Raw genomic sequence first — 12724 nt, 5'->3', positions numbered from 1 at the left:
TTCCAATACCTTGCTCAAATGTGTGTTCACAGGCTCTCCAACTATGAGAAGTAGCATCAGGCAACCACAAAGATCTAATATGATCACACTTGCATATTTTTCAGCAAGAGGTCACCAAATAAAAATCAACAGCAGGACTCATTGATTATTTTCTTTCTCTTAGTCTAGAATGGCTAAGTCCAAATATAATGCAACAACTATCAGAGATCTCTGACTTCGTAACATACACTGGCAGAAACATCAGGGAACTACCTAAATTTATCAGGGGAATGACCAAGGCAGTAATTGAACAAATATTTTGTGTGTCTTCACAGTAGAAGACACAAGTTCCATACCAAAAAGAGGCAGTAACCTGGGGGCTAAAAAGTGAGGAAATTAATGATACTGATATCAGCTGAGAAAAAGTATTAGAGAAACTTGAGGACTAATCTGACAAGTCCCCAGGACCAGCTGGCCTACATCCTTCAGAACATTGGGTTCTAAAAGAGATAGCTGCAGAGATAGTGGATGCGCTATTATTTTCCAGAATTCCTTAGATTCTGCAATGGTCCCATCAGGTTGGAAGTTGGCAAATGTTACGCCGCTTTTCAAGAAAGGAGGTAGAGAGAAAATGGGAAACTACAGGCCAGTTAGCCTAACATTAGTCATTGGGAAGATGCTGGAAACTATTATTAAAGAAGTCTTAACATTGCACTTGGAAAAGCATAGTATGATTAGAACAAGTCAGCATGGTTTTACTAAAGGGAGATCCGGTTTGACAAATTTAGTAGAGTTTTTGAGGATATAACTAGTAGGGTAGATAAAGGGGAACCTGTAGATGTAGTATATCTGGATTTTCAAAAGGCATTCGATAAGCTGCCACATAAAAGACTAACAGGCAAAATAGGGGCTCATGGTGTTCGGAACAATATACTAGCATGGATAGAGGATTGAACAAAGAAAATTACAGCACAGGAACAGCCCCTTCGGCCCTCCAAGCCTGCGCCGATCCAGATCCTCTATCTAAACATGTTGCCTATTTTCTCTCTTCGCTTCCTGCCCATTCATGTATCTGTCTAGATAAATCTTAAAGGACGCCATCGTGCCCGCATCTACCACCTCCGCTGGCAACGCGTTCCAGGCACCCACCACCCTCTGCGTAAAGAACTTTCCACGCATATCCCCCCTAAACTTTTCCCCTCTCACTTTGAACTCGTGACTCCTAGTAATTGAATCCCCCACTCTGGCAAAAAGCTTCCTGCTATCCACCCTGTCTACACCTCAATTTTGTACACCTCAATCAGGTCCCCCTCAACCTCCGTCTTTCTAATGAAAATAATCCTAATCTGCTCAACCTCTCTTCAAAGCTAGCGCCCTCCATACCAGGCAACATCCTGGTGAACCTCCTCTGCACCCTCTCCAAAGCATCTACATCCTTTTGATAATGTGGCGACCAGAACTGCACGCAGTATTCCAAATGTGGCCGAAACAAAGTCTTATACAACTGTAACATGACCTGCCAACCCTTGTACTCAATACCCCGTCCGATGAAGGAAAGCATGCCGTATGCCTTCTTGACCACTCTACTGACCTGCATTGCCACCTTCCCTGAACACCCAAATCTCTCTGTACATCAATTTTCCCCGGACTTTTCCCATTTACTGTATACTTCACTCTTGAATTGGATCTTCCAAAATGCATCACCTCGCATTTGCCCTGATTGAACTCCATCTGCCATTTCTCTGCCCAACTCTCCAATCTATCTATATTCTGCTGTATTCTCTGACAGTCCCTTTCACTATCTGCTACTCCACCAATCTTAGTGTCATCTGCAAACTTGCTAATCAGACCACCTATACTTTCCTCCAAATCATTTATGTATATCACAAACAGTGGTCCCAGCACGAATCCCTGTGGAACACCACTGGTCACACGTCTCCATTTTGAGAAACTCCCTTCCACTGCTACTCTGTCTCCTGTTGCCCAGCCAGTTCTTTATCCATCTAGCTAGTACACCCTGGACCCCATGCGACTTCACTTTCTCCATCAGCCTACCATGGGGAACCTTATCAAACGCCTTACTGAAGTCCATGTATATGACATCTACAGCCCTTCCCTCATCAATCAACTTTGTCACTTCCTCAAAGAATTCTATTAAGTTGGCAAGACATGACCTTCCCTGCACAAAACCATGTTCCCTATCACTGATAAGCCCATTTTCTTCCAAATGGGAATAGATCCTATCCCTCAGTATCTTCTCCAGCAGCTTCACTACCACTGACGTCAGGCTCACCGGTCTATAATTACCTGGATTATCCCTGCTACCCTTCTTAAACAAGGGGACAACATTAGCAATTCTCCAGTCCTCCGGGACCTCACCCGTGTTTAAGGATGCTGCAAAGATATCTGTTAAGGCCCCAGCCATTTCCTCTCTCGCTTCCCACAGTAACCTGGGATAGATCCCATCCGGACCTGGGGACTTGTCCACCTTAATGCCTTTTAGAATACCCAACACTTCCTCCCTCTTTATGCCAACTTGACCTAGAGTAATCAAACATCTGTCCCTAACCTCAACATCCATCATGTCCCTCTCCTCGGTGAATACCGAAGCAAAGTACTCGTTTAGAATCTCACCCATTTTCTCTGACTCCACGCATAACTTTCCTCCTTTGTCCTTGAGTGGGCCAATCCTTTCTCTAGTTTCCCTCTTGCTCCTTAAATGTGAATAAAAGGCTTTGGGATTTTCCTTAACCCTGTTTGCTAAAGATATTCCATGACCCCTTTTAGCTCTCTTAATTCCTCGTTTCAGATTGGTCCTACATTCCCGATATTCTTTCAAAGCTTCGTCTTTCTTCAGCCTCCTAGACCTTATGTCTGTGGCGCAGTGGTTAGCACCGCAGCCTCACAGCTCCAGGGACCCGGGTTCGATTCCAGGTACTGCCTGTGTGGAGTTTGCAAGTTCTCCCTGTGTCTGCGTGGGTTTTCTCCGGGTGCTCCGGTTTCCTCCCACAAGCCAAAAGACTTGCAGGTTGATAGGTAAATTGGCCATTATAAATTGTCACTAGTATAGGTAGGTGGTAGGGAAATATAGGAACAGGTGGGGATGTTTGGTAGGAATATGGGATTAGTGTAGGATTAGTATAAATGGGTGGTTGATGTTCGGCACAGACTCGGTGGGCCGAAGGGCCTGTTTCAGTGCTGTATCTCTAATCTAATCTATGTTTCCTTTTTCCTCTTAGCTAGTCTCACAATTTCACCTGTCATCCATGGTTCCCTAATCTTGCCATTTCTACCCCTCATTTTCACAGGAACATGTCTCTCCTGCACGCTAATCAACCTCTCTTTAAAAGCCTCCCACATATCAAATGTGGATTTACCTTCAAACAGCTGCTCCCAATCTACATTCCCCAGCTCCTGCCGAATTTTGGTATAGTTGGCCTTCCCCCAATTTAGCACTCTTCCTTTAGGACCACACTCTTGGTTAACAGACAGGAAGCAGAGTGGACATAAACAGTTGGCAGGCAGTGAATAGTGGGGTGCTGCAAGGATCAGTGCTGGGGCTTCAGCTATTTACACTCTATTAATGACTTGGATGAAGAAACAGAGTAACGTATCTAAGTTTGCTGATGATACAAAGCTCGGTGGAAAGGGAAGCTACCGGGAGGATGTAGAGAGGCTGCAAAGAGATATAGACTGGTTAAATGAGTGGGCAACAAGATGGCAAATGCAGCATAATGTAGGAAAGTGTGAAGTTGTTCAGAGAGACTTGGGGGTACTCGTACAAGGAACACACAAAATTAACATGCAGGTGCAGCAGGCTATTAGGAAGGCAAATGGCATGTTGGCCTTTATTGCAAGGGGATTGGAGTACAGGAATAAAGAAGTCTTACTGAAATTGTACAGGGCTTTGGTGAGACTGCACCTGGAATACTGTGTGCAGTTTTAGTCTCCACATTTAAGAAAGGATATACTTGCACTGGAGGCAGTGCAGTGAAGATTTACTAAATTGGTCCCTGCAATGAGGGGGTTGTCCTATGATGAGAGGCTGAGTAAATTGGGCCTATATTCTCTGGAGTTTAGAAGAGAGGTGATCAAATTGAGACATACAGATTCTGAAAGGACTTGATAGGGTAGAAGCAGAGAGATTGTTCCCACTGGTCAGGGAATCTAGAACATGGGGCACAGTCTCAGGATAAGGGGTCAATCATTCAGGACTGAAAGGAGGAGAAATTATTTTACTTAATCGATGGAATTCTCTACCTTAGAGGGTTGTGGGTGCTCATTTAAGGGCGGGATACACAGATTTGTGGTCTCGCAGGAAATCAAGGGATACTGGGAGCAGGCAAGAAAGTGGAATTGAAGCCCAAGATCTGCCATGATCGTATTGAATGGCAGAGCAGCCTCAATGGGCCATATGGTCTACTTCAGCTATTTCTTGTGTTCTTGTACAGGTTTTGAACAATTGCAGCAATATGGTGGAACTCATCCATTCAGGTCATTGAGGACCTGCTGAATTAGCTGCAGTCCAGATGTGGCATTTTTGCCTTTTGGATGAGATGTTAAAAACTGAGGTCCCATCTGCCTGTTTGGGTGGATAAAGAATCTTGGCACTTTTGAAAAAGAGCTGGAGATTTCCTCCTGCTCCCTCACTGCCCCACCCCCCAGCCACTGGCAGTCTCCTCGTCAACAGTGTCAGCCCTGGCTCAGTTGACAGCACTCTTACCTCAGTCAGAAGGTTCCGGGTTCAAGTCCTACTCCAGGTCTTGAGCACAAATAAAGGCTGACACTTCAGTTCTGCACTGAAGTGCTGCACTGCGAGAAGTGCCATCTTCCGGATGAGACATTAAACCGAGGCCCCATCTTCCCTCTCAGGTGGACGTAAAATATCCATGGTACTATTTCCAAGAAGATCAGAGGAGTTATTCCTGGTGTCGTGGCCAATTATCAGTAAAACAGATTATCTGATCATTATCACATTGCTGTTTGTGGGAGTTTGCTGTGCACATACTGGCTGCTGCATTTTCTATATTACACCACCGACTACACTTCAAAAAGTACTTCATTGGCTGTAAAGTGCTTTGGAACGTCCTGTGATCATGAAAGGCGCTATAATAAAGGTTTCTCAACAATTATCCTTCAAACTACATCACAAAAAACATTTATTTCACAGTCTGTGGAACCTTGTTGTACCGAAATTGGCATATTTCTCTACATTAGAACTGCCTCCATTTCAGAACTCGCCCATTGGCTCTGAAGTACTTTTGAGCTTGTGAAAGGTGCTGTATGAACACAACTTCTTCCATCTAAGATTCTTAGCAACTTCCAAATGTAGCCCAATAGCACTGAACGCCTTTTGTTCAAAAAAAAAGGTGCTCCGTAAGCTATTAGCGCAAACGTCTACAAGTTACAGTACAAGAACCAGTGACTTAAAAGCAAATGGCTTTTGGCTGATCTATATCTCCACACTTCATTGTGAACTACAACGCAATCCCGAATTTGCTGTCATTAGAATCAAATTACATGACAATTTCAACACTGTGGCCATTTTAAAATCTGCCAGCAAGTTGTCTGTGAAGCATTCACTGCCCTCCACTCCAAGCCCGTCTCAAATGTTATCTTTGCACAGCTGCTTTTACAAGACATGAAAATCACAGGAAGCGAGTAATTAATGACAAGACATAGGAGAGGAAATCTCAAAGCGAACCAGGTTCTCCCCTGTGCTGAGAGGACGCCATCCATGACTGTGGAATGACTGACTGCAAGAGCACTGCGGTATCTGATCAACTCTGGGGAGAGGGCCAAACGGTCCTTGCACAATGGCATCTGGTTTATTTGTGTATATATATATATATATATACACACACACACACACACATGCGTGAGCGCGCAAACCTGGGGAAGGAATGTGACTAAGCACGGGGCGGGAGGGGAAAAGAAGCTGCGAATTTTAAACATTTTTTAAAAAAAATGGCCACCTCGGAGACGTGAAAAGGATTATTCCAGCTGCTCTGCGGCGTGTGGGCCAACCGCTTTAAATCAGGTTTTTACAGTGTCCTGCTAAACTATGGAGCTGCGACACCAGCAACAGCAAGATTGGCAGCCAAGATAAAAGAAAAAACCCAGAGTGCTTGCAATTCTGCTGCCTCACTCCCCCGCCCCTGCAAAAGGTGCATTTTCTTTTTGGAGAGCTGGCAGTTGACTGGAAAAGGTGCAGGTTATCACATTGCTGAAAGTCGAGGGGAGAGAAAAGGGTTGTGGCCTAAACGCGTGATGTGCCCGCCAAAAAGTGAAACTGCTACAAGCAAATCCTTTACCAATAATAAATGGAAACACCATCGTGCCGCCAGTGTGGGAAATTCAGTCCACGTGAATTCAGTGTCTCCGACTTCAAACTCACCCGAACCTGACTTCCACCAACACCTTTTAACCAGGTCAGTTTAAAGATGAATAAACATCTTCATTATAACGTGGTGACAGTTCGACCTCACCATTAAAGATTCATATTGCAAGTCTTAATAAACCATGATAACCGGCATATTCGAAGCAAAAAGCCGTTCCAGCTGCCCCCTCCCCCTCCAAAAAGTCCATTCAACCCATTTTAAACACAGAACCCCTTTCACCTGCCTGCTACAATCTAACAAGTCAATCTTCATTCACACCCCCCCCCTGCACAGAGCAGACACTGCTACTGGTTAAAACACTTTCCTTCTCGGAGCCCATTTCAAAACAAAACACCATCACACAGGTGGAACAGATTGAGCCAGAAGTCTGACTTGTGTGCAACGCCTAAAATTAATTTTATGTGGATCTATCGTTTTTCAATAAAAAGGCCACAAAAGGGCTATTTAAAAGTACCGGGGGGGGGGGGAGGCGGAACACTGCTCGCCACATCCTGACAGACTGTCAAGGTATAAGGGTGGGGTGGAAGGTGCTGGGACACCTCTGGATGTTATTCCTAAAGCAGAAAATCACCTGCAAACCGGGAATGAGAGCGGATGTGTCAGTCTTGTGTGTGTGTGTATCCGACGCAGAGGCTTTAAAAGGTGACCTGTTGCTCATGAAGGCCGGCCATTCTTACACGTCCGTATCTCAACAAAACAGACCGTTTATTAATAATAATAGCGGGTTAAAGAAGTCAAAGATGCGAGCAGGAGCCGCGCCCAGTTCATGCCGGCAGCGTCAAAATTTGCGCCGAAATTCCCGGAGTCCCGCCATGCGGCTGCTTGGCCGGGAAGAGGAAGGGAACCATCCTCCTCCTCCATTCAAACCTGTCCACACCATGTTCAATAAGCGGTCACATGAATATATATTTCAGGACAATAACTGTCCCTGCGAGCAATCCGCCGGTTTATTGTGAATGGCTGCAGATACCCGGGGTTAGATTTTGGGGGGGGGGGGGGTGGGAAAAGAGAGAGAAGATGCATTTCTTATCGCTGCTTTGCGTAGGGATGTCAGCTTCCCCTTGCCCATCACCATTGGGAGGGATGGGAAGGGACTGGGGGGGGGGGGGGGGGGGGGGGGTTTGAAATGGGAATTGAGGCCTGGGCCCTGCACATTTCCCTCCCCGGCGTGAGCGCTTACCTGGGGATGGTCCGGAGGTCTCCCGATCCCGTGCACAAATCCTGCCGAGAAAACCACACCTCCAACAGCTTCTCGGTCCCTTCGAAAAAGTGTGCACCGTTTTCCATCGTGAAACAAACGAAAAAAAAAACTTTTTCCCCCCTTTCTCCTCCCGCCCCCCCCAAAAAAAAACTCCCCCCCCCCCCCCCCCCCCCTTTTCTCTCTTTCTGGTAAAAGCTTAATTAGAATAAGTTAGTTTCAATTGCTCTGTTTTAGTGGGTTCTTAACAGTCCGATTTTTGTTATGATGATGATAATATCCTTGTTTGTTATTTTTTTTTTGCCCCTAAATCCGATCCCTCTTCACAGAGAACTGCTAGGAGCGACCGCTAGCTAATGTCGCCGGCCATACTGTGAGTAGCAACGCGCCGGCCGCCGCCGCGCCCTTTTATACCCTCCGCCCCTCCCCCACCCTCCCCTCCGTTCCATACCCCTCCCCCATCCCGACGACACAATGGGACGGCTGTGACGTCATCAGCCGAGCCCGAACGTCCAGCGCGCTCCGCCGGCTCGAGCCCCGCCCGCGGGGGCAGACCGTTAGCAGAGGACAAAACCGTTGGTCATACGTACCAATAAAGTTTCGAATTAAAAGCCCAAATAAAAACAAAACAAGTCAAAGTCCCGATCTGTTGATTTTTTCCTTTTTAAAAATATCAATAAAGGACCTGACATTGGAGTTTTACATTTTTTTAAACACAAAAGGCATATTGCGATTGGCTCTTTTCGCTGTCAATCAAATGTTTCCAGGACGACCCGTAGTATTGGGAGAAGGCGGGAATGTAAATAGACGAATTAGTAAAATTCGGATATGAAAGGGTTCTATTGTGATTATTCGAATATTTTGATCTCGGTTTTTCGTTTAAATTTTCTAATGCTTCAATAGGAATATTTCCGCCTGTTCCTTCCCTCCCTCTCCTTGGACTTACTGTTCTGAGTTTTGGATGCCGAAAACGGTCAGCCAGTCCGCAGCGATGCAGGGCGGGAGTTGTAGTCTTTTTCCGCAAAGCGCAGCCACGGTTGGAATTGGGCAGCCGGGGTCTCCAGGGACTACAAGGCCCGGCATGCCCCGCGGGCCGCCATTGTCTGCCGCTAACGTCAACACAACAAATCCGCGGTTAAATGTCGCCGGGCGAAGTTGTTGGAAGATCCCAAAAAAACCCACACACGGAGTGAGGAAATGATCGGTGCTCAAAATTAAATAATCCAACCCGTTTATATTTCCGTTTCTTCCCCCCCCAAAAAACACATAAATTATATATGTATTTATGGAGTGATAGCCATGGATTACGATTTTAAAACGAAACTAGCGGCGGAGCGAGAGAAAGTAGAAGATCTGTTTGAATATGAAGGTTGCAAAGTGGGTCGTGGTACCTACGGTCATGTTTACAAAGCAAAAAGAAAAGATGGGTAAGAAATGAATACCTTCAGGCGGTTTGCTGCGGGGATGCTGTTGCTGCTCATTGACATGAGTGTTTTTATTTTAAAAACCTATTTCTGGGTTACTCGATTCACGTGCTGCACAGACCAGTGTTGATATTATTGGTTTGTAAATATATCCTCACACCTTGTGTTTACAACTCCTAGTAACCCGTCTATTTCAGGCAAGGCCTCCAGCCCTAGTAATGTTTGTTTTTGGAAACTATACATTTATTGATAATGCTACTGGTATGTTATAAAACAGTCTACTTCGTGGGTTTTCTTTTATTCTAGAATTTGTTTTGTAAATGTTTTGCAGCTGTTAAACCAGCGCTTGTCATAATTTAGGATGACATAATCTTTTTGGAACTGTCAAATAAAAATGTAAGCTTGTTTTCCACACTTCATATCACTCAGATACCCTAACTCTTCGTGTATATAAATATTAAGGGATTTCAAAATTACAGTGTAGTTTGTAAGTAGTCGTAATAGTTATTTCAAAAGTAAATCCTGCACAATGTGTACATTTTTCTGGTATTGCTCGACCGAGAAGTGCACTTAATTTTCATGCATGAAATTGGCAATTGTAACAAGTTCCGAAGAAGGGTCCGACCCGAAACGTTAACTCTGCTTCTCTTTCCACAGATACTGCCAGACCTGCTGAGTATTTCCAGTATTTCTTGTTTTTATTTCAGATTTCCAGCATCCGCAGTATTTTGCTTTTAATTATAACAACAATTTGCATTTGCATTGCTGCTAATTTAAATTAAAATTCCAAGACACAGACAGCAAGAGAAATGAATGCTGAGCATTAGTGGAAAAGATAGTTGAGATAATTAAAAATTTTGTGTAAAAACAAGGGGTTTCTGGAAGGCATTTGAAGTTGGAAGGATTTAGGGAAGGAGTTGCAGAAGGAAGGCTGAAGCATCTCGAAAGGTTCTGTCACCATTGATAGAATGGAACTTGTAACACACTAAACATCAGATCCAGAAGACTGAAAAACATAAAAGATGATATAAGTTTGGTGGAATTTGTTTTGCCTATGCACTGATGGGGCGGCACAGTGGCGCAGTGGTTAGCACCGCAGCCTCACAGCTCCAGCGACCCGGGTTCAATTCTGGGTACTGCCTGTGTGGAGTTTGCAAGTTCTCCCTGTGTCTGCGTGGGTTTCCTCCGGGTGCTCCGGTTTCCTCCCACAGCCAAAAAAGACTTGCAGGTTGATAGGTAAATTGGCCATTATAAATTGCCCTTCGTATAGGTAGGTGGTAGGGGAATATAGGGGCAGGTGAGGAGGTGGTAGGAATATGGGATTAGTGTAGGATTAGTATGAATGGGTGGTTAATGGTCGGCACAGACTCGGTGGGCCGAAGGGCCTGTTTCAGTGCTGTATCTCTAAATCAAATCAAATCAAAAATCAAACCACAGTGGCTCAATGGGTAAAAGCAATGTGTGATATTTACAAAGTAAGTACATCATTCAATACTGCTGGGACCCTTGCTGTTTGTAGTGTACATTAATGATTTAGACGTGAATATAGGAGGTATGATAAGTAAGTTCGCAGATGACATGAAAATTGGTGATTTTGTAAATAGTGAGGAGGAAAGCCTTAGATTACAGGTAGATACAGATGGGCTGGTAAGATGGGTGGAGCAGTGGCAAATGGAATTTAATGCTGAAAAGTGTGAGGTAATACATTTTGGGAGGACTAACAAGGCAAGGGAATATACAAGGGGCGGCACAGTGGCGCAATGGTTAGCACCGCAGCCTCACAGCTCCAGCGACCCGGGTTCAATTCTGGGTACTGCCTGTGTGGAGTTTGCAAGTTCTCCCTGTGTCTGCGTGGGTTTTCTCCGGGTGCTCCGGTTTCCTCCCACATGCCAAAGACTTGCAGGTTGATAGGTAAATTGGCCATTAGCAATTGCCCCTAGTATAGGTAGGTGGTAGGGAAATATAGGGACAGGTGGGGATGTGGTAGGAATATGGGATTAGTGTAGGATTAGTATAAATGGGTGGTTGATGGTCGGCACAGACTCGGTGGGCCAAAGGGCCTGTTTCAGTGCTGTATCTCTAAACTAAACTAAACTAATACCTGGTTTGTGCCGAGATTGCTTATTGAGGTAGGGTTTTTACAATGGAGCTCTGTGCTCTTGGGCAAGTGAAATATAAAAATAATTATAGTTCTTGCTCCTTGTCACTATTCATTGATTCTTCTTGAAAAGCGTGTATATATGAATAGAAACATAGAAAATAGGAGCAGGAGTAGGCCATTCGGCCCTTCGGGCTTGCTCCGCCATTCAAAAAAGATCATGGCTGATCGTCTAATTCAGTACCCTGTTCCTGCTTTTCCCCCCCCCCATCCCTTGATCCCTTTGGCATTAAGAAATATATATGTCTCCTTCATGAATATCCTTCTGCGCTAGAGAATTCTACAGGATCACCACCCTCTGAGTGAAGACATTTCTCCACATCTCGGTTCTAAATGGCATACCCCGTATCCTGAGACTGTGACCCCTGGTTCTGGACTCTCGAGCCATCGGGAACATCCTCCCTGCATCTAGCATGTCTAGTCCTGTTAGAACTTTATAGGTTTCTATGAGATCCCCTCTCATTCTTCTAAACTCTAGTGAATATAGGCCTAGTCGACCCAATCGCTCCTCATACGTCAGTCCTGCCATCCCAGGAATCAGCCTAGTAAATCTTCTTTGCACTCCCTTCATGGCAAGAGCATCCTTCCTTAGATAAGGAGACCAAAACTGCACACAATACTCCAGAAGTGGTCTCTCCAAGGCCCTCTATAACTGCAGTAAGACATCCTTGCTCCTGTACTCAAATCTTCTTGCAATGAAGGCCAACATACCATTCGCCTTCCTAATTGCTCACTGCACCTGAATGCTTGCTTTCAGTGACTGGTGTACAAGGACACTCGGGTCTCGTTGCCTCTTGTCCTTTCCCAATCTATCACCATTCAGATAATAATCTGTCTTTCTGTTTTTACAACCAAAGTAGATAACCTCACATTTATCCACATTATATTGCATCTGCCATGCATTTGCTCACTCACCCAACTTGTCCAAATCACATCGGAACCTCTTTGCATCCTCCTCACAGCTCACGTTCCCCCCCCCCCCCCCCCACCCCCCAGCTTTGTGTGGTCTGCAAACTTGGAAATGTTAAATTTAGTTCCCTCACCCAAGTCATTAATAAATATTGTGAATAGCTGGGGCCCACATACTGATCCTGTGGTACCCCACTAGTCACTGCCTGCCACCCGGAAAAAGACCCATTTATTCCTACTCTCTGTTTCCTGTCTGTCAACCAATTCTCAATCCATGCCAGTATATTACCCTCAATCCCATGTGCTTTAATTTTACACACCACCTTCATATATGGGACCTTATCAAAAGCTTTCTGAAAATCAGTGATCAGTGAGAACAAAATTGGACTCCGTTCTGAAGCCCCTGCAACCAGTTATCCTGCCAACATTCATAGCTTTGGCCCACATATTAAATTAGCTTTGGCAAAACAAGTGGAAGAACGTTGCACAGCCTGAGTCAGTGCCTTCAAGAGAGGAATAGAGGGAAGATTACATATTAATGCAAGATTAGATTTATTAGCTTTAAATTTTGAGTGGAACTTTTCAAAAATTGTCACATGTTACACAAGAAAAGTTAGTTTTTCCCTTGCACGATCCGATGGAAAAGTGTTGAGAG

The 12724-nt window shown here is 44.9% G+C and overlaps 2 protein-coding genes across 8 annotated transcripts in view; one reads left to right on the top strand and one right to left on the bottom strand.

Annotated features, from left to right (window-relative positions):
- The window catches only part of amd1 (adenosylmethionine decarboxylase 1), a 63058-nt gene extending 55350 nt beyond the window's left edge, over positions 1 to 7708 (bottom strand). For 2 of the 3 annotated variants that reach the window (XM_068027316.1, XM_068027317.1), the window contains exon 1: positions 7561 to 7708. In XM_068027316.1, coding sequence (XP_067883417.1) covers positions 7561 to 7667 — 107 coding nt within the window. In that variant the 5' untranslated portion in view covers positions 7668 to 7708. Of the gene's footprint in view, positions 1 to 4702; positions 4806 to 7560 lie in introns of those variants that run through there. The other variant, XM_068027318.1, reaches the window with a different exon arrangement.
- The window catches only part of cdk19 (cyclin dependent kinase 19), a 308467-nt gene continuing 301679 nt past the window's right edge, over positions 5937 to 12724 (top strand). For 3 of the 5 annotated variants that reach the window (XM_068027312.1, XM_068027313.1, XM_068027309.1), the window contains exon 1: positions 5937 to 6410. In XM_068027312.1, coding sequence (XP_067883413.1) covers positions 6250 to 6410 — 161 coding nt within the window. In that variant the 5' untranslated portion in view covers positions 5937 to 6249. Of the gene's footprint in view, positions 6411 to 8696; positions 9006 to 12724 lie in introns of those variants that run through there. The other 2 variants (XM_068027314.1, XM_068027310.1) reach the window with 1 other exon arrangement.

This window comes from Heterodontus francisci, chromosome 3 (assembly GCF_036365525.1).
Source record: "Heterodontus francisci isolate sHetFra1 chromosome 3, sHetFra1.hap1, whole genome shotgun sequence".
NCBI classification, from domain to species: Eukaryota; Metazoa; Chordata; class Chondrichthyes; order Heterodontiformes; family Heterodontidae; genus Heterodontus; species Heterodontus francisci.
This window is presented reverse-complemented; position numbering and strand designations above follow the sequence as displayed.